The sequence below is a fragment of the Limanda limanda genome, chromosome 16 (assembly GCF_963576545.1).
Source record: "Limanda limanda chromosome 16, fLimLim1.1, whole genome shotgun sequence".
Lineage (NCBI taxonomy): Eukaryota > Metazoa > Chordata > Actinopteri > Pleuronectiformes > Pleuronectidae > Limanda > Limanda limanda.
The window spans coordinates 17,553,625-17,577,691 of NC_083651.1; the positions used below are offsets into that span (position 1 = coordinate 17,553,625).

At 43.3% G+C, this 24,067-nt stretch overlaps 1 protein-coding gene across 1 annotated transcript in view; it reads right to left on the reverse strand.

Annotated features, from left to right (window-relative positions):
• Window positions 1-218: 218 nt before the first annotated feature.
• The window catches only part of tanc1b (tetratricopeptide repeat, ankyrin repeat and coiled-coil containing 1b), a 100,357-nt gene continuing 76,508 nt past the window's right edge, over window positions 219-24,067 (reverse strand). Inside the window, exons 11-26 of the mRNA XM_061088343.1 lie at window positions 23,216-23,447; window positions 22,574-22,740; window positions 19,675-20,282; window positions 17,982-18,090; window positions 17,650-17,772; window positions 14,867-15,103; window positions 14,093-14,278; window positions 12,965-13,043; window positions 7,576-7,709; window positions 7,332-7,455; window positions 7,067-7,242; window positions 6,758-6,890; window positions 5,621-5,712; window positions 4,414-4,560; window positions 3,063-3,163; window positions 219-2,958 (exon numbers count right to left, since the gene is read on the reverse strand). Of these exons, the coding sequence (XP_060944326.1) occupies window positions 1,356-2,958; window positions 3,063-3,163; window positions 4,414-4,560; window positions 5,621-5,712; window positions 6,758-6,890; window positions 7,067-7,242; window positions 7,332-7,455; window positions 7,576-7,709; window positions 12,965-13,043; window positions 14,093-14,278; window positions 14,867-15,103; window positions 17,650-17,772; window positions 17,982-18,090; window positions 19,675-20,282; window positions 22,574-22,740; window positions 23,216-23,447 (4,251 nt within the window). The 3' untranslated portion in view covers window positions 219-1,355. The remainder of the gene's footprint in view (window positions 2,959-3,062; window positions 3,164-4,413; window positions 4,561-5,620; window positions 5,713-6,757; window positions 6,891-7,066; window positions 7,243-7,331; window positions 7,456-7,575; window positions 7,710-12,964; window positions 13,044-14,092; window positions 14,279-14,866; window positions 15,104-17,649; window positions 17,773-17,981; window positions 18,091-19,674; window positions 20,283-22,573; window positions 22,741-23,215; window positions 23,448-24,067) is intronic.

The following is a 24,067-nucleotide window of genomic DNA, read 5'->3' on the forward strand; positions in this document are numbered from 1 at the left end:
GGCTCCTTCCCCCTGATTACGACCACCCAGACTCTGGCTCCATATAAACAAGATGGCCTAGCTCGTATCCAGGATAATTGAGCTTCATTTCTTGATAGCAGTGAGACACGTCGCCCATCTTTATATGAAGTCTATCGTCCTGCTTCATAAACTGAGAGTCTCATAGTAACTCTTGGCCTGAGCAGTCTTGTGTTTTCGAATAATAATCATCAGACCTGTTAGTTTTTTCCTCAGAGGGTCTTTTATTTCTCTCTCCCATGATGGCTATGGCAGTAATGTTCTATTACAGTATGTGATCACAGCTAATAAAGCTCACAATACTGAAAACATGGAAACAATTGCATTAAATGTACATATTAAAATAGAGGTGATGGCACTAAACCCCAAAACCATTTCTGTTTATAGATTTTTTTATACTCTGTAATATAAACTGCAATTGTAGCATGCAATAAACTCAACATTATCGAGAATCAGAAAATGACTTAGTAGCTGTGCAAAAATAACTATATAAAATATATTGCTTTTACAATTAACCAAGCCATCGGCGCTGTAAATAAATTAAACTAGACAGCAACAACAAGCAGGTACAGAATAGGATTTCAGTTGAATGTTAATGGAGATTTATATAATGTACAAACATATTTAACAAATGCTTTTTTTTTAGAACGTTTAAACACCTTTTGAACAACAATGTGCATAAAACTCAAAATACGCAAGTCTGAACTTGTCAATACACGGAACACAGACCTTCACTGAAAAGAAGGAAAAGTACTTATTTATAATAATATACACAAGGATCTATAACATCCTTCGTAAAACACAGGAATGCCCGTCCTTGAGACGTTCTTTGACCTTCAGCGAGGACTTCCTCTTCTTTACTTCTCTCAGCACCATGGACGTAATGAACACAGTTCAAAGCTCAATTTCCATTCACTCGGAACTGTTCCGTAATAACATTAAGCCGGAACTGAAAGTGTTGTTTAAGCGGCCTAACTGCATATAAAGTGCTCACTGTCACCGTTTTGTTTTGGTGAGGACTGTACAGTACACATCCGAATACTTCCTTCAGTGCAACGTCTCCAGCTCGGCTGAACGATGGCGGACGTGTCATGAAACGAGCCACAAGCGACAGGTGGGGAGGAGAGAGATCTGGAGCATTCGGTTCACTGCCCGCCGCCTGCGTCCACACAGGGAATCAAACAGCTTGCGTACTGTTTTTCTAACAAGGCTAAAAAGTGAGACTGTATTCTGTCTGGGGCTGGGTTAAAACAAATTAAATCCACCTTTCCACTTTCGATTTTTGCTAGTATGTGTGTGCGTTATGGACTGTACGAGAGAAAAAAAAACAAACATCTCTACACATTGGACTCTATAAAAGATCGCTTTGGTTTCATCGACGCTACGTGGATGGCAGGATTATCTCGGACTAAGCCCGGCTGCTTGGGCTTACTGTCCATGAACGTGTGCGGCATCGCCAGCGCTGGCTTGGACTCTTTGTAACAGTTGGCGGCTTGGCAGAATTTCTCCGTGAATTCCTTGGCGTGCATGCCGTTTTGTAAGATACTCAGCGTCACCGGACCCGGAGGTGCTGGAGGTTTGTGCTGCTCCTGGTAAGTGCTCCCTGTTTTGGCGTAAGGCGGCTCGCAGTCGACCGGCTGCGGGCCTATCGCTGACATGTTGTGACAGACCAGCCCGTCGGAGGAGTGGTTGAGCCAGCTGCGGCCGGCGGACTGAAGGCTCGGGCGGCTCTGCACGCCGACCTGAAGCTGAATCTGCTGCTGCTGCTGCTGCTGGAGGAGCTGCTGCTGGAAGCGAGCCGTCTTGTCGGTGACGCCCATGAAGGGTCTGGGCTGAGCCGGCCTGCTGGCCTGCTGGCAGTGCTTGGTCTTGGTGCGGACGTCGGGTCCCAGCTTGCCGCTGTCTGACAGGCTGCTGCTGGACGCCAGGCTGCTGGTGGAGCTGGACACATGCATGCTGCTGCTGCTGCCCCCCCCCTGGGATCCTCCTGCACCACACATGCCCTCCTTCCCTACGTCCAGGTGGTTCCCCTGGAGTCCAGGACCCGAGCAGGCCAACGCATCCAGAGAGGAAACAGAGTGACACGACAGCCTCTCCTGCCCCACACCTTTGGAGCTGCTGCTGCAGGATGAGTACGGCACCTGTGGCGAGTGGAGGATCTCGTTCTCAAAGCTGTGACCCAACGAGGTGGAGGCTGCTGCCAGCGACATGCGGTTCCCGTACACCGGCTCGTCAGCCGGGGACGGCAGAGGGCTGATGTCGATGCCCGGTCCCGGCTTCAGCATGCTGGACATGTGTCGGCTGGGTAAGGGACTGGAGGGAGCGTACTGGGACTTGGACCCTCCCGAGCGCCCCCCCACGGCCCCGGCCTGCATGGAGCTCATGTGCTGGTTGGTCTTGACGATCTGCGCCTGCTTGGTCGGCTGCAGGACGAGACCCTGCTGGGCCAGAGCCTCCCTGTGCTCTCGGGGGTACCGGTGGGGGGGCAGCCTGCCGGGGCCAGGGGGGGAGGTGGGGGTCTGACTCTGACTCTGATGTCCCGCACTGTTGCTGACAGGCTCCGAGGGTAAGACTCTGTTGTAGGAGTGACTGTTGTGTGACCAGCATGCTTCAGCGGTCCTGGAGTGATGAGCCGGTGCTGCCGTCTCCTCCTCTTCCTCCTCCTCCTCCTCTTCCAGGATGTCTCTTTGGCCTTCCACGCTCCTGGCGAGGCTGTGCTCTGAGGGCTCGTCCTGTCCTTCGTCTTGCTCCTGGTCCGACTCGTGGCCTCCTGACGCCTGGTTGGACGCCCCTGCCCCCCCGGCGAGGCCGCCTTTGGTCTGCAGGCGCTGCATCTGCTTGCACTCGTCCTCCACTCGGGCCAGCAGACGGCGGATCTCTCGGTTATTGGGGCAGAGCTTGGCTGCTTCGTGCAGGTCGGCCATGGCTGCTGCGAACTGCCTGTGATCAGAGAGGAGAAAGACATGGTCAGAACATCCAGAACCTATTTATCACCAGAAGGTAAAACTACCGACGCAGGTCTGGGGCTGAGCTGAAGAGTTTACCTGCTGCTTCTTTTAGCTCTGGCACGAGCGTAGTAGGCCTCATAGGATTTGGGTTTCAGCTCCAGTGCTTTAGTTGCAAACTCCTCAGCCATCCCGAAATCCTGCAGGAGGAGGAACATGAATACATTCATTTGAATTATTTATCTGGTTTAAAGGGACAATGCTCATCAATAAACAATTCTGTAAACGAGCCAGTTTAGCCGTTTTGGCTACATTTCCACTGTAGTCCCCGGGCAGGTGAGAAAAGCTACAGAGGACAAACACACAATTAAACACGCACACTTCATAAGAACACATATAATGTTAAAAAACAGTACAACAATACACAATCACACAAAGAACATATAACCTAAAGGCACACTAGGGCTGCTTGAATCGACAGAGTATGGTCTCACACTTGATTATCTTTCAACCATGATTTAAAATTCATTTGAAATGAAGGAAATGTAAAACAGTCTCTGATGGATGTTGGCTGTTCTAAGTCTGAGCAGCTCTAACTCGTCCTGAAACTCTTCAATCCCCTCTTACCACTGACCCAGTGTCTCCATCATCAGTGGTTTTCTGCTTGATAGAAGAACTAAGAGGGGGAGGAGCCAATCGGTGAAAAGCCTTGTTCACAAGACACACGTCTGAACATTTTCTTTGTCATCCTGATACTTGTATTAAAATAAACATAAGGCTTGATTACAGTCAGTGAAATTAACATAATAAAATATAAATCACGTCTCCATTTGTTCTTGATTATAATTATTAATTATGTTTATTGATTAGAGGGCAGACTTTATCTCTCAAGGTCAAACCATAAAAACTGTTTCATGTCTGCTTTGTATCACAGATCATTTCAACCCGAATCTAATCTGTTCATCCTTGAGTCCAAGTGATTGTTTTTGCCAAAGTTGAGGCGTTCTTGAGATGTCGTGTTGAATACCTGAAAACATTTTAAAGGTTTGACCACTGACAAGAAAACTCATCACACCTTACAGTGACTGAGCGGACAGGCCGACACAAGGAGGAGCTGAAAATTGTTTCACGAGAAGATTTGAGATTTGAGGCCACTGCCCGGTGCATGTGAAGCTTCTTCCTCACCTCCTCACCTCCTCCTTTCTACTATCTGAACACCGGTAAGCTTCCCTGCCCACACATGCTCAAATCATCGTGGTTACAGATTCATTTTTTTGTCAACTGGGGACAAAAAAAAGTCTGTTCTTCCACCAAATATCAATTTACACTCTGTTCCCTGATATTCATTACATTGATAAATAAATAACAAGACAATGAGATCAGGCTAAAAAAAAAGAATACTGATTGAGGAACATAGAAACAAAGTGTGAGGGTCTCCTGAGAGGCTTACATTGGTTTTCCGGCGACATCGGGAGAGATTTAGGTAAAGCGAGACCCTCAGGTCTTTGAACGCCTTCAGGTCATCGCCAAAGCCTTCTCTGGGAAACTTCCTCAGGGCGTACTGGTACCTCTGGGCCGCCTCTTTCATCTTCCCTTTCTGAAGGACACACGGAGGGCAACACATGCAGCGAGGAAGAGGAGGAAACCAGAAGGAAGAAGTGAGGGGAGCGAGAGGCATGGGACTCAGCAGATGCAATGGATGCTCTCTGGCTTGAGCTCCACATTCTCATCAATCACACATAACACACGCACACACTACACTTGACTAGGGTTGGGTACCGAGAACCGAAGCCCCCCCTGCGACAGCCCCCGCCGCGGAGACACGGGGGTCTCCGAGTGAGTGAAAAGCGACCCTCAGTCTTCATTTGGCTCAGGCACCGAGGTCAGAGTCACGAGTCAGAGTGTGTGTGTTTTGTATTTATTTGTATTTATTTAAGTATAGTGTAAACTTTTGTTAACAGTTCGTATGTTATTCATAGTTTTAAGTTAAAAAGGGTTTTGTATTTATTTATTTTTATAATCTACTTTAAACAGTTAATATATTTGGCAATAAAAAAAGCCTTTCTTAGTCAAGCATCATTTTGTGCACTTTTTTTGAAAAAAGTATCGGTTCAGGCACCGTTTAGGCACCGGTATCGTTTTAAAAGTATCGGTTAGGAACCAGTATCGGATTAAAACCAAACGATACACATCCCTACACTTGACAGGTTTGTAATGTCTGCCATAAAACTCTATCTGTTTTATGTCAGGCATTGGTAATGGCTCCTTTGGTAAACAGTGCGGAACATACACATCCATTCATTCTCTACATTTCACTGAGCTTGAAGATCAGTCATTACGTTATGATGAACTAAGTTGAAAAATGCTCTATATTTTAAGAAAAAGGATATCTGAAAGGTCATAACCATTAAACAATAACAATAATTACCGCAAAAAATCAATCAATAGCAACATTAGAAAGGTTCAAAATATATTAATATATTATTGAGCTTTTAGTTTGAGGGCCGGCTGTACTAATGACAGGAACACAGGAAAGTTGCCAAGCCCTAATATCTGATATTTCTCTTCTAATAGACACATTTGTCTTCTTTTAGTAAAGAATAATAAGAAACCTTTAATACATACAGTGCAGTTTGCTCTGTGGTAGGTCACATTACCTTGTAAAGCAGGTTTCCCTCCTCCATCAGCTTCTGAAGAAGAATGACCAGTATATCAGGCTTGGAGGTCGCCATGGCCCAAGCAGCGTTCCCTGTGGGCGAAGAGAGGGAGAGCAGAGCAGGGAAGAAAGACGGGTTAGGAGGTTGTAATTGTCACCAACAGACGGTCGCTGTATTCTCTTGGAATTGGTACAAGGTAAAGTTACCTAAAGATTGTACCTGATCGATCGTAAGGAGACGTTCTGTAGCCTTAGTTTTATTGAAAGCAGTTAAAAAGAAAGAGAGTCGGGAGGGAAAGAGTGAGTGAGGAGAAAAGGTTTGACAACAAGAGGAGTCATTTGATGTGAAATGAAAATGTGTTGAAAAAAAGTGAGGCGTGACAATGTGTAATTACGTGTCACTCAGCTTAAAATGGCCGTGTAATTTGGGCACTAAACGCATGCAGGGTGTGTTAACTGTGCTGAAGGGGAATTTAAAAGGTCTAACTTTTATTTTTCCAAGACAGCAGAGTGCAGCGCAGATAAGCCACAGACCCAGATACCTCTAAGAATGTAATTTAGATGATAAGTCACATTCTTAAATTAGCTCTGCAGCACGAGGGAGAGGGTGGACACACACACACACACACACACACACACGAGATTGAAAAGCAGGAATGGAAGCGGAGGTTTTTTTTTCCTCCACAACATTCCACAAAATTAGTCTGAGCTTATTCTTAGCACCATGACAGCGTCTGAGACAGAGAAAAACAACACAAAATACTGAGAGTAATAAATGCTACACCAGAGACTTTTACTGGAGGAGCTGTATGTGAGAACGCAAATGTCTGAGTCAGTTGCTCTGGACATTTTCAGGCATTTGTGCTGCCAGCTCCCTGGTCCAGAAAATCACAGCAAGTGAGTGGGCGTGTTGATGTTGGTTTTAACATGCGACAGACGCCGAAGAATGCAAACGTCAGGATGAAAAAGAAGAGCCATGACATGCAGGAAACGCAGACAGAGATGTCACCTTTTAGTATTTTTGTCAATGCGAAAAATAGACATTAAGTCTGAGTCGGTAGCTTCTTCTCCCAACTTCTTCCAAACCAAAAACATCAACATTTCCGTAACTGCAAACAGTTTTAAGTCGTCTTCTCACCCAGCTTTGCCCCTTTCTTCAGCAGGGTCACCACCACCGACGTGTTCCGACAACCTATGGCCCGGTCCAGAGGCCTCATCCCGCTGTAGTCCACATGCTCTATCACTGCTCCTCTCTCCACCAAGTACTGGACCTGCGTGAGGGCGCAGAGAGTTAGAGACGCACTGTGTCTGTTGACAGTGGAGAGTGTGGTTAATGCGGAACATTGTGTGTTCAGTACAGAGCAGGGAAGGCTCTCAGTTAAGGCTAAATGAAGTTTGTCTGTTTACATGTGTGAGTGTTGGGCGAGCCTCAACCCGTGTCACTCACGATCTCTGAATCTCCGTAGAAGGCGGCGAGATCCAGCGGAGTTCGTCCGTTCTTGTCCGTGTGGTCGATGACGGCACTCTTCTCCACTAAAAACTGCACGACGTTCATTTGTCCTTTCAAACAGGCCCAGCTCAGGGGGGTCAGCCCCTCCTTGTCCATCGAGGTCAGGGATGCACCTACAAGACAAATGAAACAGAAGAGCTTTGTCAACTACGGCAGATATGAAGTGCCTGGCAATGCTGGCGATGATGTTTTTGTCTCTCACCTTTAGAAAGCAGAAACTCGACGGTGCTCAGGTGACCCTCACAGGCTGCCACCATGAGCAGGGTCCTGCCCTGCTTGTCGCTGATGTTAATGTCGGCCCCATGCTGCAGCAGCAGCTCTGCGATCTGTCAGAGAGCAGGAAACATACGATGAACAGATAGTATTTACAAATTCAAGTTCACACGAGTTGTTTGAAGAAGATTCAGCAGCAGTGGAATGGTTTCTCGCCGCTAAGCCTCTCTCACCTGCCAGTGTCCCTGTCTGACGGCGCAGAACAGGGGAGACACCCCCCGCCGGTTGACCTGCTGCACCACCGCCCCCTGCTCCAACAGGAAGCTGCACACCTCCATCTTCCCCCGACCGGCAGCCGCTGTCAAGCCTAAAGAGAGCAGAGAGCGGGACACAGACACAGGAACATGTTACAGTGAAATACAAGTGGAATTTAAACCATTTCACTTAACGACACTCAGCTGAAGAGCTCACTGAGAAGCAGGAACAGAAGTGAACATGAAGACATGTGTGCTGCTCCATTCGCTCCCAGGAAGAGACGAGCAGAGAAATGTAATTGACGGTTAGGTTTTTATGCTTATTAATGTCATTAAATTCCTGCCTCGAGCTCCACACGTCTTATACAGAGAGATGAGGAATCAGTCATTTTATGGAACATTGCACAACAAAGTCAAACAATTTGTGTTTATATTTTGTATCTTCATCACACAGAGATTGACTAGAATTTAACATCTAACGTGTCTAATGCATTTTAAACAAAAAAGGGAAACAATGCTAATTTACACTTGTAGGCGGAGGAGAGAGCAGGGACAGATCCTTCAAATGTTCAGATGCTCACAGTTAATCTGCGGCTGCTGACGTGCGGCGGCAGATGGGTTCGGTTTTAAACGAGAGCTGGTTGCACAAGCAGAGCGAGAATCACAACAGCGCCGCTCGCACATTCACCTCAGAGAGATCGGCGGTGCCGTATCTGATTGACATCATCCGTCTGGATGAACAGTCACCGAGAGCCAAACAACCCCACCCTCCATCTGCTCGAAATATGGATCTCCTAAACAAGCAGCACAGCGAAGCACGGTGACTATGAGCAGCTAAAGTTAGGCTCCTGTTTGTGCTCCTGGGAGAAGCATTAGCAGCACCTGGGAGGAAACTGGGGAACAATAGACGTACTATCAACAGCTGGGATGATGTTCATTGAATTCTTAGAAGTTCTTCATGCTCCAAATTCAGACTACACGACTTTCAAAGTTGTCGAGTCACCTCTGTAGTTGACACAACTTAACTTGCTGCCTTGTGATCGGGAGTCTTGGAGTCTACAGAGCGACTCAGGCTGGAATTCTCAGCCTGAACCCGTCAGAGATAAAACTACCTGACTTGAGTCATATGCAGTTAATGTCAGCTGCACTGAGTCACAACAGCCAAGCAGATGAGACATGATCCAAAACAGAATATCAATTCAAAACCTTTATCCAAACCCGGCTCGGCCCGTCAGATACCATCGGGATCCAGAAAATTCCCAATAGGCTCGTGTCGGTTTTTCCAAACTCTACTGCAGTCATTGTGGTTTTATACAACATATAAATACATGACATCTCATAAGGAGAATCTCCTGACAAGTGTCTCTGCTCTACTCTGATTAGTGTGTCTCCAATTCGTCTTCATATTTAGCGACTAGAAATCTAGTTGGAGTCTTTTTATCATGTTCTTGAAGAGATGACACAGCACTTGGTGATTGCCTATGAAAAGGAGCTGCAGTTCCACAATTTGTCAGCAAGTGGAAAATCAGGCTTAAAGTCTTGGAGTGTGAAATAGGCATTTAAGCCAGTCACACAACCTCCTGCTATAACATTTATTCCATACATGAGAGTAATCTCAACAAAATATTTCTTTATATCACAGCATCAACACTCACAAGCTGTGACTTCTTCTGCTTTCATTATTATCAATAAAATCCTGTCTCATTTATCGTATCTTCTACATTTAACTATTCATCGGCCTCAACTCAGCTCTCCTCTGCCTGCTCCTCTAGCTTCACCCTCATATCTGCATTGACAGTGCCTCTAAATAATAACTATCAGAAAAAAAAATTACATTTCACCACCACGCTGGAGAAAACTTCATCACACCGACAATAACAATTAAATATCAGTTTGAGATATTAATTTAAAAAATGCTTAAGGGTCTAACATTATTCCCAGGGCTAAATTCATGAATGACTCAATTACATATGGTTCAATAATTGCCAAAAATGTCAATTACAAAAGGTTGCAGGCAATTTATAAAAGGCAACACAGAGACATTGTTTGTGATTTGTAAAATGGAAAACCTGTTTTGCCTGGAGATGTAGCAGAGGTTAATTTTTTACAGAGCACATGTTGCTCTGCCTTCACCTCTGTTAAACAAACTCGAGATTCAGTGTTCAACAATGAGAGCGAGAAATTAATGAAGCAGAAATTAATTTAGCAAATAAAAGCTCATGAGCGGAAAGTTTGTGACAATTAGAATCATTTCATCACGTAAATTCCACTTCCTTTTACACAAGCATTATAATAGTCTGGAATTTAGAATCTCTTCTTCATAACACTGATAAATAAACCCAGGAGAGAAGCCACTTCTTATTCAAAAAAAAAGATGACCTGTGAAAATGGGTGGTATTCATGAAATATGAACCAACAGTAAACAGCAATGACTATTGCCAACACAAAAGCATACAAATAACATTAATGGCAGTCGGCAGCCATTCTAATAAACACACAAACTCTACTACACAGATAAGTAAACAGATAACTCTACCCTCACAGTCAAACTGATGATAGATCTTGACCCATACATAAATATATATGTATGCTTCCAATTAAATGTATTATTTCCATTCAAAGAAGTGCCACCATTGATATACATTTGCTGTAAGATGTTATGACTATATATAGGTTGTTGTGTTATCTGTACATACCACAGGGTGGAAACTAATTATGTCATAAAATGATAATTTGTTTTATGTAAAAATCCACGTTTTCAACAGAATTTTGTTTACTAATCCTACTGCTGCTGCGTGTTCACAACAATGAGAATGATTGTCTGCAGTTAAATAAGCGCTCTTTGCATAACAAGAGGAGCTTTACATCCTTCGATGGATTTTAAAAGATGAAGCCCGCACAGATTTGCAGTGCAATGAGCCTGCCTCTGTTTAAGCAGAAGAGACCCTGGGTCAATTTGCATAAAGATGTAATATTCCACTGAATTTTAAATGGGAGATAGAGACAGATTCTTGGTGGAAGTTTTAATCAGAGAGAACGATGAAAGGCCAGTTTTTCAGTGGATATTTCAGGAACTTTGTGTTCTGGTTTTCTCTGCATCAGAGCATCGGCTACTAACAGGATGGATTATTAAATTAAACCTACACGCTGAGAGGCAGAAAACTGAGGTGGAACTGAGTTTTCATGAATCGTTAAGTGAAAATCATTTATGCTGTTTGCTGGTAGTGAGCTCCTGCCCTGCTGCATTTATATCTGTGATGCACAACTAGATATTCAGTTAGTTTCTTTTTAAAACACAAAACGCAAAACAGAATCTACATCCACATTTGTTGTAGTGAGATGTAAACTGGACTCAAGCTATAGGTGGCTCCATTGTATGTGAGAGTATCTTTACTAATATTTATACCAGTGGTCAACAGGTCCTGGTTTCGCAGCTAAGCTACATATCAGGTTCATTAATGTGAACCGAAGCTTTTAAAAAACGGGAATATGTTTTCCAAATGGAGCAGGCAGGTGTTTCTATTGTACCAGAACACAGATTCTAGTCACATCAGTGGGAACAGAGCAGCAGTTGTGTTGAGGAATATTTCGGAGTGACGACTCTTTGTGTCAGGGACAGTAATAAGGTCTAAAAGCCCTCCGTCATTTAGCAGAGCACCAGCGCCCGTTAACCACGCTGTGGACAGCCTCTCCACTAATAGGCTGACCTACATTCCTGGAGCAGCACCAAACTTTTACTGATAAACGCTGCTGGCTTTTAACTGAGATAGACACAAAGAGACTATTATTAAAATTCTTCTCTTTTTTTTAATCTATTCTGGTATGACGGTGCAAAAACAAGCATCAAAGTATCACGGTTGCTGTCAAATTAGAAGAGGTGCGATTTGAACATTTATAGCTCAGATCACTGAACTCGCAGCATAAAACTCACACTTAAGATGAGATGAAACATTTCAAACCATGTCTCCATAAAAACCATGAACAAATCTGTAGCTAGAACATTACATGTGTCTCACACTCACATAATGAATCAGAAATATTTTTAGTACTTGAGTGCATTCATCAGAACATCACCTCCGTAATGACTTCAACAAATCGATCAAGATGCCTGGATCCTTCCACAGTGTTTTATAATTCTATAGATGTGGACGTGCAGTGGACGATTTCTGTCGAATAAAATTCTGCTCTGTGCTACTTTGTTCAGCTTTCATGTAACCAGTGTTACAGCTGACCGCCATCGTCACCTCCTCCTGCTGCTGCTTTTAGACTTTATATTGTTCCCTACTGCTCCACACGGCTTTTTGCACCATTACCTCAATCCATCTCAGAAGGCTCTTTAACAACAGCCTCGCTGCCAATGACTTTTAATCCTGATTTTCAGAGTATTGAGGCCATGCTGTAGAAAAATAAATAACTGCAATCTTACGAAAATAAATTAAACATTTAATGAGAAAAAAGTATTAATATTAAGAAAACAAAAAAAATAGGAAAAAGGTAGCAAGGATAAGCTATGCTCACTGGAGTTTCACTTCTGCTGGATTCAAAATCTTGATTATTAATCTCATTCTCTCTTGAGAAAAATTAAACCTCTTTGATATCACACGGAACCAACGATGGCCTGGCTGTTGACCTCTGCCAAACATTTCCTCCTCCACAAAAGAGGAATGTATTCTGTGAATTGTGAAATCTTTATAAAAGAAACTTCTCATATCCCCCTCTAAAATGACACATAGCCTCAATTACTTTTTCTTGCAACGTTCTCCTTGTAATATTAAGACTTTCTTCACGAAAACTCATATTATTATTTCTTTCAAATTAACCTATACTTCATAGTAGTCTCTCACTTCCTGTCATCTTTTTTATTAAATCAGGCACAGTCTTTGTAGAAGTCTCAGAAAAATGGTTTAACTAAAATCACCAGCTACATGCATACAGTTAAAGTGAAAGTCTATTGTTCCAAATGTAATTCTACTGCACTACCCCCTTCAAAACCTAAATATGACTAGCAATGCATACAACAGATGGTGGAGAGACTTCAAAAATGCCCAAACTCTTGGCAGCATCCTAACACAGAGCACCAGAGGGATGGTGTAGCTGAAATACCAGCAGCATGTTGGAAAATGATTGTTCGGAGGAAATGCTGTGTTGACCAAACTTTGAGTAGAAACCCACATGACCACAATAAGTAATGCTTTTAGCAGGAAAGTACAGCAGAGGAGAACTTGGAACGGTTGGCATGGCTGAGAGCGTTAGTGTGGAGGAGAGGGATCCGAGTCTGTGAGATCACAGCAGTGTGGTCCAGAATGCTAAACCAGCAGATGAGAAGACAGCAGAGCCATGTAATGCAAAAAGATGGATGAAAACATACCTGTCTCTCCCCACAGAGTGTCGTGGCTATCAATTTGCACAGCGTGCTCATTACTCAAAGCCAGTAAGCTGCTCACAACCTGCCAAAAGAGAAACCTAGATTAATGGCATACTGTTTTAGAACAAGATATCAAATAATACTTCAAGAGGTTATGGAACGTACAAAAACAAAAAAGATCAGATACTGCTGCCTGAGCAATATATTATTACTAATTAATCACAGCAGAGGAGAGGAGAGCACCGCCGCTGCCTGAACCTCTCTGGGAGGTGAGGTGAGTTGAGCACAATCTGATTAATACTTGAACTTTAATGGGGTCTCCTTCTATATGTGGGTTGACAGCTTGGCTTGGCCCACTTCTGTTATTCTAAGCCGGGCCTCGGGATCCCTTTCCAGCTAATGAGGGAGCCAAAATAAACCTTGAGCCTAAATTGCACCTGGGCAGCCAAAGGCAGTGCGCTGTGGTTGATCCTTGAATGCTGCTTTCAAACATACAAGGCCAAATAACACTTCAAACTTCAAGACGTCCTTACTGAGGGAAAGATGTGCTCAGATTTAATTGAAATTTCGATCTGCTCTCGTTGCTGCGGAAGTACACAAGAAAGGCTAAGTGTCGTGCTCCTGTGCTTTCAATTCAGTAAACTTTCATTTTTGCACTATATAGTGTTTATATATGTGGGAGTCAGTAGCCAGCTCCTCTAAGGACCATATGTTTTTCCATCAGCATTTGTTTGTGTGTTAGTCTGGTTTGTTTACATTTTGTGAAGGGCTGGGAAATGACCCATCCGCCCATTCATTTTGGAACTTCTAAATTATAAGGCGGATCAAATAATTGTTTTTCACTTTCTTGCAGCCTTTTCCACAGAATTAATTAAATCTATTGTGCAACAGGGTGACAAACGCACAGATTCTGAGTGACAGATACACAGACTGAGGAAGAGAAGTTCTCGCTTGACGTCAAGAGAGTTGCAGGTTCTCTTTCATATTCATTTATTTTTGTTAAAAGCTATGGTTTCCTTACGAGGACATAAAAACCTCACCTGAGTTTCTCTATCATATCTTCAGCTTCATGAAGAGTTTTTATACATGAGGCGACTGGAAAGTGTAAAGTAAAATGTGTGTCAGTCAGACCTGTGTGTGTCCCATGCTGGAGGCTGCTATCAAAGCCTGCTGCAGAGCTTTGTTCTTCAGAGCGCTGTCCTGCTGCTGCCCCTCGGCGCTCCACTCCACCTCCAGCAGGTACTGGATAATCTCTGGGTGTCCTCGAAGAGCCGCATGGACCAGCGCACACTGGCCGCTCTTATCCACATGATCAACCTGGCAGACACACAGGATTCTTGGTTATTCTGGCACGGGGACCCAGAAAATACCTCCAACACCTCGGGTGAAGGTGCAGCATGTTTAAATCACCGCAAATATCCACGTGGCTGAGTAAAGTCTGTGCAGGTGACAAAGAAGATTATTCCTAATCCTAACCCATCTTTATTCATAGAAGCAAGTACCATTACATTATATCATTATTATCCATTCATCCATTATATTACCGCTTATTATTTGAGACTCCCGAGGAAAGGCTGGAGCCAATCCCAGCAGGCATTGGGCGAGAGCTGGGTATACCCTGGACGTGGATCACAGGCCAGACCAACAACTATTCACAATCAAATTTACACCACTACGGTCCATTTAGAGTCTCCGATCAATGCTAACCCCGATCTGCATGTTTTTGGACAGTGGGACAAAGCTGAAGTACTGAGAGAAAAGCCATGCAGACACTGGAGAACATGCAAACTCCACATAGAAAGGCTAAAAACTGGGAACCCTCTTGTTGTGAGGCACCAGTTCTAAGCACTGGATCTCAATGGCACCTTAGGAGTGGGTGGTTAATCAAAAATCCGGCTCCCTCACCTTTGCCCCTCTCTTGCTGAGCAGCATGACGATTCCCAGGTGTCCTGCAGCAGCTGAGAAGCAGAGGGGGCTCATGGCATTTTCAGACACCACATCTACGCTGGCGCCAAACTCCAGCAGCAGAGAGGTAATTTCCTGGTGCCCGAGGTGGGACTGGACGCAAAGCACCGGCGCGTTGTTCAGGACCTCGGTGCGGTAGTTCACGTTGGCCCCGCCCAGCATCAGCAGACGGCTCACCTGAGTGTACCAAAGTGAAAACACACACAGCAGGAGTTGGAGCATTGTTATAAAAGCATTACTTGACCATCTGTGCTCCTGTTGCAGCTCCAAACTATTTCCAATTTACTGCCCGCTTACTCAAAACACCAGAAAAGATGTATTTTAATGTCGACTGAATTAAAGATTAATGTAGTTGGTAAAGTGAGGAAACAGGAGACTGCCCTGCTGCAGTTTCAATGTTAAGATCCGGCTGTGTTTAATCATGTGAATCGTTCTGCACTCAGTATTCATCTTACAATTTCCCTGAAGGCAGATAAAACAATTCTTCCACACTATTTGACAACATTACACAAATGCATTACTGTGCAGGTATCTATAAAAAGGGATCTTAACTTTAATTTAACAGCATGAGTTTGCCATAAAAGAAATTCAACCACTTCTTCATGGGTGAAACTACTTTCTACGGCAGTGAATTTTAAGTAGTTTCTGACTTTTAGGGATTTAGAGTGGAAATGGATAATGACTAATTTAAACAGCAGAACCATGATCTACAATTCTAAGATAAATTTGTAATTTAGTTCTCTGCAAAAGCTCAAACAGCTTTAGCCTTATCTCGAGATTTTCTCACAAGCAAAGGTCAGATACCAAATTAAGTGGTCACATTCTACTGATGGGAAATTATTAAGTGTGTTACTCTGATCCATGATGAGGGAATCAATAATAAATGCTTAGTCAAACACAAGCTTCGAGCCAAATGAGTATCCGACAACAGGAAATTAAATTGTGCTATTTGCTGGATCCTGTTTGGAATAAATTAACGACCATTCTTTGTTTTGTTTTTTTCCTCAGAGGACAGAACGAGGTCATTCTGCGAGTGTCTCTTCCAGCGATATTAAACACAATAACTCACAAGCAGACGATGACAGAAAGTGATGGAACACCACGGAAGCGCTAATGAAAAAGAAAGATGCGACATAATTTTGCTCATAGCGACGATACTTTGTTTGGAAGAAAAAGCCTTTCTAGGAAAAGAGAAACATTTTTCACTGCTTCAAAATAACTCTGGGAGGTAGAGGCTGCAGAGGACGCACATTTGTCTAATTAGTGTTATGGTGAACAGTTGGTTAATAATCGCAGTGCGTCAACTGTGTGGACCTCCAGAAGAAATAATCATTAAACAACAAGTCAGAACAAACATATCGTATTAACTAAACAAATAAAGCAGCCAGTTAAATCTTATATAATTAAAAAGATATGATACATTCCCAATTTTTTGTTTCCCATTCATCTTGTACTGACCTTTTAGGTCCTTGCATTTTACATTTGCTTCCCCCTGGGACACTTTTAATCTGTTATCTACATTCCAATTTCCTCAAAACATAAATGGCTTTTCACCACGTGTAACATGGAACTGACTATATTAGCCCAGAAATTCAGCCACTAAATGGAAGTGATATAAGATCAAACGACTCAAACTAGATCTAACAGCCTCTTTCATGTAACTTCTTCTTCTTATTATTGTGTCCAAATAGGCGATTGGCATCCAGTGTGTTAGCAGAGGAGTCCCGCCAACATTTAGGTCTTTTATCACTCACATTAGACAAACACACCCAAATTCAGAGAGGTCGAGATAGAGAAATTTGTCTTAAGCAGAAGTCTGGAATATGAGGTCAGTTGCCAAATTAGCGTTATGATTTAATTCATTATGTATTTAAATATTAGACTTTAAATGTCTGTAAATCATGACTATGAAAGTCATTAAATAAAAATGTGAATTCATATGAAACGTTATAGCCAATGTGAGGGAACAGCAAATCCTCTATGTGCTATAAAAATGGATTAAAGAGCTGCAGCTAATATGACAAAAGTTTGGAGCTGAAGGAGAAAAGCTCAAGCTCTTTTATTTTCACAGTCCATTTGGATAATGGGACTGGTTATAATTACATGCGTATTCATTTGCACTTTCACCTGGCTGACAATGACAGTCCCTTTTGTCCGTACAGACGAGAGAAGCCAACGGATCGAGCTGAGGCCGATAAATCAAGATGCATCAGTCTGAGCCAATGAGGATCTTTATGCTGCTTTTCATGGCGGTTTCAATTGTTAGTCTGTGGTGAGCTCACACCAGTATGAGTGAGGAGCAGAGCGTGACATTTCCTATGATTCACAACTTGATTGTCATCTGTGCAATTACAAAAGCAATCAGGGAGGACATTTAATGGTGTCACTAATAACACTTTGCATACTAATCATTGTGAAGTCGGATTCCAGAGTTTTATGGAAAATGATTTTGACTGGAGAGAGAGGTTGTAATTTTGGGCTGCAACTATTGATGATTTTGTTAATCAAGTTTTCGATAAATCTTTCTCCATTCAACAGCTAATTTTTTTAAATTTCAAAGTCCCCCCGAAGATTCCATTTATATTGACTGCAAACACTTTAACATGACATTTCAAAACTATTATTAGTGGATTTTCATTATCCAATCAGCATTGATCTAATGTAATTAGGGCTGATAGTATCAGGTCCATGTGACACACACACAAGCTGGAGAACATCTGTACCTTGACGTTGGGGGTGTAGAGGTTCCTCAGGGAGGCCAGAGCTGCAGAGAGGCCGTCGGCGCTGCAGCTGATCCACAAGGCCTGCAGCACACTGGATGACACACCTGTTTTCCTACTCAGACCCTGCACACACACACGGACAGACACATGCATATATGAATGCATACATAACATCAGTGAACATGAGCTGCACAAGCTGTCAGTGTTTGACTTCACGTCCCATGGCTTATCCACAACACATGAACAGAGAGTGAGCGCCGTGAAATTCCATGAGGAGATGGATTTCAACCACAGAGGACTGCAGACTGTATGTTTAGTTTCAGTAGCTTTACCTTGAAGATGTGTGCTTTGAGGATGTGATGTCCCAGCTCCATGGTCTGCTGGCGATTCAGTTTCCCCTCTTGGCGGGACAACATGAAAGCCATGAGAGCATGGCCGGTCCTGGATTAGAAAACAGAGAAGAGAGTCAGCTGTACGGCAGAATATGTAGTTCACATATGTATATATAGTATGGAACGTATGTTAATTCATTTTGTGCATACTTATACATTCCCATATGATTTTCAGCTTTATGTCTAACTCTGGATCTGTCTGGTGCGTTTGGCGTTCATCTGCTTCGCCTAACATTAAATTACTCTATTTATCCTGGTCATGAGGAGCAACTTGGCACTGTCATGAGGGAACAAGTGTCCAACCCCTTGGTTCTCCTCTCAGTCTTCACTCAGACACTATTCCGCTAATTAATGCAGGACTTCATTAAAAAGGACATGCATGATTGCAGATCACTTTGATCTAGTTAAGAATTTCTCTCTGTTCGTGCTCAGGCGAACACAAGAGGCAGTACAGAGAGCTTTTTGTGTGCATGTGCTTTTCCCTGTGCCAGACTCTCGAGCCTTTGTTTTGTGATGGCAGAGTTGGACGGCTGTGAATGACCAAAATACGAAGCTTGCCTCTGATCTGTGTCAGACAACCAGCGTGTGAGCAGAGGTGATACTGATAAGCAGCGGTGAGGAAACGGCGAGCAAAAGTGACATCATACGTTTTATTAAGTGACTTCTCCTTCTAATGGAGGTGTGTGAAGAGGATCTTGTTATAACAATTTGGTAAAACTTCAAAAAACTCTATGCATGATGAACAGGAAGGAGTGTACAACTGGAAACTATGATCATATTCAGCAGATTTAAGTATCCTTTTGTATAAAGTATAATCTTGAGTGTAAGTGGAATACACAGTAAAATCAGTTACAAGTAAATAGATTACAGTAAAAAGTATGTGAATTCAACATGTGGTAGTCTTTTCCTTATGATTGAACGGTAGGTCAATATCCAATGTGTGTTTTCAGTGAACAGGGTTCTTTTTTGTTTCCGAGGTCATGGGAGTCATGTTTGACATCACAAATGCCGAGGAAACTGAGGAGCTCTCTCAACTCGATGTCTCGCCAAATTTGCGCGTTCACCCAAGTGTCATGTTTGTTTCTCTTGGTATCTGAGCCGGAGCCAATTAAAAACTATGTCTGCTGCGGTCATTTGACCCGGGAGTGAATGCAGATTGTATCCACTCCCTTTGCAGGGAAAAGCCAGACGTCAGTGGGTGTTAGTGGGTTATTTGACCAGTGGAGAAGGAGCATAACAACACTCAATCTCACTTTCACCTCAAACTTAGAACCAACTTAGTCTGTGCACTAAGTCCTTTATCTCTGTTTCCTTTGCCTCCAAAACAGGCAGCTATGATTCACACATCCTTAATAACTAAATCAGAACCACACTGAGAGGTAAAAACCTCAGGAGCAAATGATTACTACTTAAACATGTTTGTGCTTGTTATTTTGATTTTGATTGAATGTCAAATTGAGAATAATTTTCTCTACAGCCACGTACTTATCATCATGTATTACATTATATTTTACTGCAGGTTGTAGATGCAAGATCCTGGAACTAGCCTGACTGCAGACTTGTTATATTGACCCACAGTTCTACAGGTAGAGATGCTGAGTTACTGCGTTTCATTAAAAAGCAGAGTACTGACCTTGGGTCACAGAGGAAATCCGTGCTCTCTCCGTCAGCTCTCCATACTAGCCACTCCCTGAAGGACGGGTGGCAGAACATGCGCGTCTTGTCCCTCCTTTTAATGAGGAAGCAGGAGAGCAGCTCCATGCGCTGCTGGAAGTCCTCCCACGGCAGCTCGCCTCGGACGAAAGTGGCGTTGATGGCCTGGAACAGCTGCTCGTCCGTCATGGGGTGCAGTGAGGCCAGCGCCACGTTGAGGATGGGCAGCGAGCGCTCAAAGGCCGAATTGGTCATAAACTTCATATTGCACTGTAACTGGTAGAGCTCGGCCAGCGAGACGGGCACCACTTTGTAGCTGGCACTTTTAATGACGAGGTGGCCTCTCTCGAACAGGTCCAGGGTGAGCTTGAGATACAGGTAGGAGCCCTGGCTGCGGGAGATCAGGTGGCTGCTGAGCTTGCCGACGGTGATGGGATCGGCCTTCCCATTCAAGCTGATATTGTTCATGATTTCTTTGCTGCCATTTATACGGTACTGGATGTATGCGTTAAGGTCATTGCTTATCTCTGTGTTGTCATTGAAGTCATCCAGGGAGATCTTGGTGAAGGGCAAAAGGCTGGTGATCTCCTGTGGAAGACACAGGATAAAAATGTTTAAGTCCGTTTTATTTGAGAAACCACGATGCTCAATTTCCTTGTGTAACAATGACAAAAAAAAAAAAAATTAAATCTCATACATAACAATGAGTAATTTCATTGTTAGTCTCTGAAGTATGAATTGTATCTCTCATTACCACAACATGCAAACAGAATAATTATGCCCAAAAGCATCATTCACATCCTGAGAAATGCCATGTGAATGAAAATGTGCCCGTCTGCGATTACTATCAGAGTCTTTAAGCGAAAGGGAGGCAAACACAACACTGAGCTATCAGGCCGAAGCAGAAGTGTGTTACTGTTGGAAATGTGTCTACAGCAAACCGGATCGGGGACAGTGAGAATTACGAGGCAGGGGATGGATGAGGTAGAGGACAGCCGGTGGCCAGAGGTCTGAGCCGAAGCTCACATTTCAATCTATGTCCTGGGGGCTGGAGAAATCAATGCACTTTAATCCTCCTATCCCCTGCCTGTCTGAGGCTAGAGAAGCATCACCGCAGTGAGATAACACTTCTCTCTTTCATCTTGACAAGGTACTGCAAACAAACACGCTCACACACACGCGCACACGCACACACACACCCAAGAGTCAATGAAATATACTGATCATAATCCACAAGATGGGTGAGGTGCTACTAACACCTCCCAGATATGTCAGATATTAGTTTTTGCAAGTAAATGCCAGAACTGTGACACTATTCATGACACCTCTGCTCACAAATATGGTTCTGTTGTTACTAACTGAGAATGTTTTTTCAAGGCTTCCTTTCTTCCTTCCTCACCACAGCCTGAACAATGCTGGCTTGTCCATTGTTAATCTACAAAAGGGACCTCAGACACTGTGACATGAAAACTGACTCTAGAGTTCAGAGGTTACGATACAAATTGCTTTCAATTACTAAAGTTACCACCCCGGTTGTTTTGCCTCCTCCAGCTAAGTTGCAGAAAATAAAGTCCCAACCTTCCTTTCTGTTCCAGAGTTTTTGGGGGAAATAATGGCTAGAAAAGCAGTGTCTTTGCAGAACATCATGCCATGACAGTGAAGTTCACCTTTATACCTTTACTTATCGGTTTTTCCAATAGATTAAAGATGCATGGCACGTCTCCACATATTGTGCAAAATTTGAAGAATTTCCATCTAGGCATTCCTGACAAATCCGGATATATAACGAGAATGGGAGGGATAAACAACCTGAAAACATAATGTCTCTGACATTGCCAGTGCAGCAAGCAACATAAAAATGTCAGTCAGACTCCACCTACACACCTCACAGAAACATTTTAATCAAATTGCCTAGTATGTTGTCGACTGGAACATCCCTGCAGAACATAAAAGCAATCTGACGGATTGATAGATGTGAACAGATGAAGACAGAGTGTCAGTGCTACAATATATTGATTTAACACATCCAGAGAACTTCCCAGAGAATTAAATCGTTTCTCACAGTTGCAGGGTATCAACAAATGGACTCAGCTGTAGCAGAGTGCACACTCACGGACATTACCCTCAGCATGGCCACTGCCTGAGTATTAATAAAGTGAGTTCTGGATGACAGTCAAATATCATATTATTATTCCAGGCTCAGCGCTTCATCTCAGCAAGAAAATAATTAAATAAATATCAACCGTCGTGTGTTTCATCAAGCAAACAGGAGTTTGTCAGAGTGAGTTCAACACACGCCCAGCACATTTCTTTAACTCGTCGACCTACTGTCACCGAGCTAGTCCCGTTTTAAGTGACTGACTCCTGTTCTGCACTCCTGATTCCTGATACTTCCATTCCTCTTGAATATCTATGACAAAAAATGGCTGTAGACAGTATAGAGTATGACGAGTTGGAGCAGATCAGTGCAAAAAGTCAACTTTCACAACTGTCAAAATCTATAGGGTCTGATGTCAAGTAGGCAAGAGCATCGAGAATTGACAGCCAGTCTGACTCATGGTCTGTTGCTGTTTTCAACTGACATTGTTACGTTGGACAATTGTATTGAGAGAATTCTGAAACCAAGGTAACATACTGACTGATTATTATCTCCACCGAGGAGATGTTTGTTTTGTTTGTTGGGTTTATTTAACTTGTTAGAGGGATGTGACCTTGGCCTGAGAAGATCTCAAAGTTTTCTGGCCAATGCGGTTTAGGGAGTTTATTTTCACTTACATTGTTTTTTATGATAAATAAGTAATTGAGTATTTGAATAGTATATATTTGTGGTAAGACATTACAAGCTCAGCACAATGTGTTTTCATTCAGTTTTTCCTTACCAGCAAGTTTACCCGGACAGTGACCACGAGTTTGAGCCACGAGGGGAACTTGGCAATTATCTTTGTGATGAAGGAGGCTATGGTGTCCCCGTAGTCCGGCTTATGGAACTCTGCTTCGTTCAGCCCGTCTATCAGGATGATGTGGTCCTCCTCTGCAATCTTACGCTCTGGAAACACAAACAGGGGAGTTAAGGGAGGTAAGAGGATGTGCAGTGAGGTCACATTATTAGATCAAACTAAACTGCCCCTTGGTGAAAGTACAGTGAATTGTTTTATTTCACTGCAGTAACTAAACTCTAGTCTCTCAATGGTGCAGTGAGTTTGAGCAGTAAGAACATTTATTCTACTTAGATTCATCATCTATCCAACCACTGCTCCCAACACCCAAACAGTTACTTTCAGTTGTAGCTGGTTGGGTTAAATGGGAGGCATAAAACAATCTTTCCCTTGCCCGTGAATATTTTCATACACATCCAAATCCTATTTGACAGCCATATAATGTTTGCAAGCTGTCTCTTGAAGAAACAGCAAATTAAATGAATTCTTTAGTCATTAAAGTGGTTTGGCAGATGTTTTTTATATTCAGAACAGAACACGCCTACAAGCATAACATTTTTCGAAAATTAGGCAACTCTCTTTTACCTTTACGAAGGTTAGCTAGTGGCTCCAGGACCCCCCTCCGGAAAGCAGCCATCGGGTCCTGGACGCAGGAGCGCAGACTGAGCATGCTCTGCAGGTGGGGCTCTTTTAGCAGCAGCTCCCGGTACGCACCGAGCTGGTGAGCTCTGCACAGCAGGGCTGCAATACTATGTACAAACTCTGGCACCAAGCAGGTGTACGTGTTGTCCGCCTGGCAGTAATGATACGCCACCACCTGGAACACAGACAAGAGGGAGGAGAAGCAGATGAAGGCAGGGTGAACCAGGACTTAAGATTAATTAAAACATGTTGGAGTGATGATTTAGGAGTGTCAATTTGTTTTAGTGATGAGTTATACCAATATTTATATGATGCCTTTTATATTCCTAGCCGCCATAAATACATATATTATCACTTTATCCAGGTTGAGAACATGATTTAGTCCGAGTCCACACAGAAGGGATGAAGTAATCGAGCAATGGCTGACCACCTCAGACAATGTGTTATAGCAGGTTGCTACCGTGCTTCTCAGAGGAAGGAAAAGAGAGGAGCAGGGGATAGAGATGAAGGAAGGAGAGATGCCCTGGGGGATGTATGACTGTGTTCTAATTACAAGACAACCTGGAAGAGCTGACGCACTTGCTGGAGCAGGTGACGTCTCCCTCCCCTGGCTCTACCTGCCTATTGCTCCATCAACTATGATGACCAGCTTCTGGAAGAGTTGCTGACAAAAGCATAAAGCTTATAAAACTTAGCAGACATGGAAAAAGTCCCCCCACTGTTTTTTATTTTATTTTATTAAAGTGTCCTGTGCTTTAAAATGCTTCAGGCCAAACTTTCTTCTCAGCTTTACCG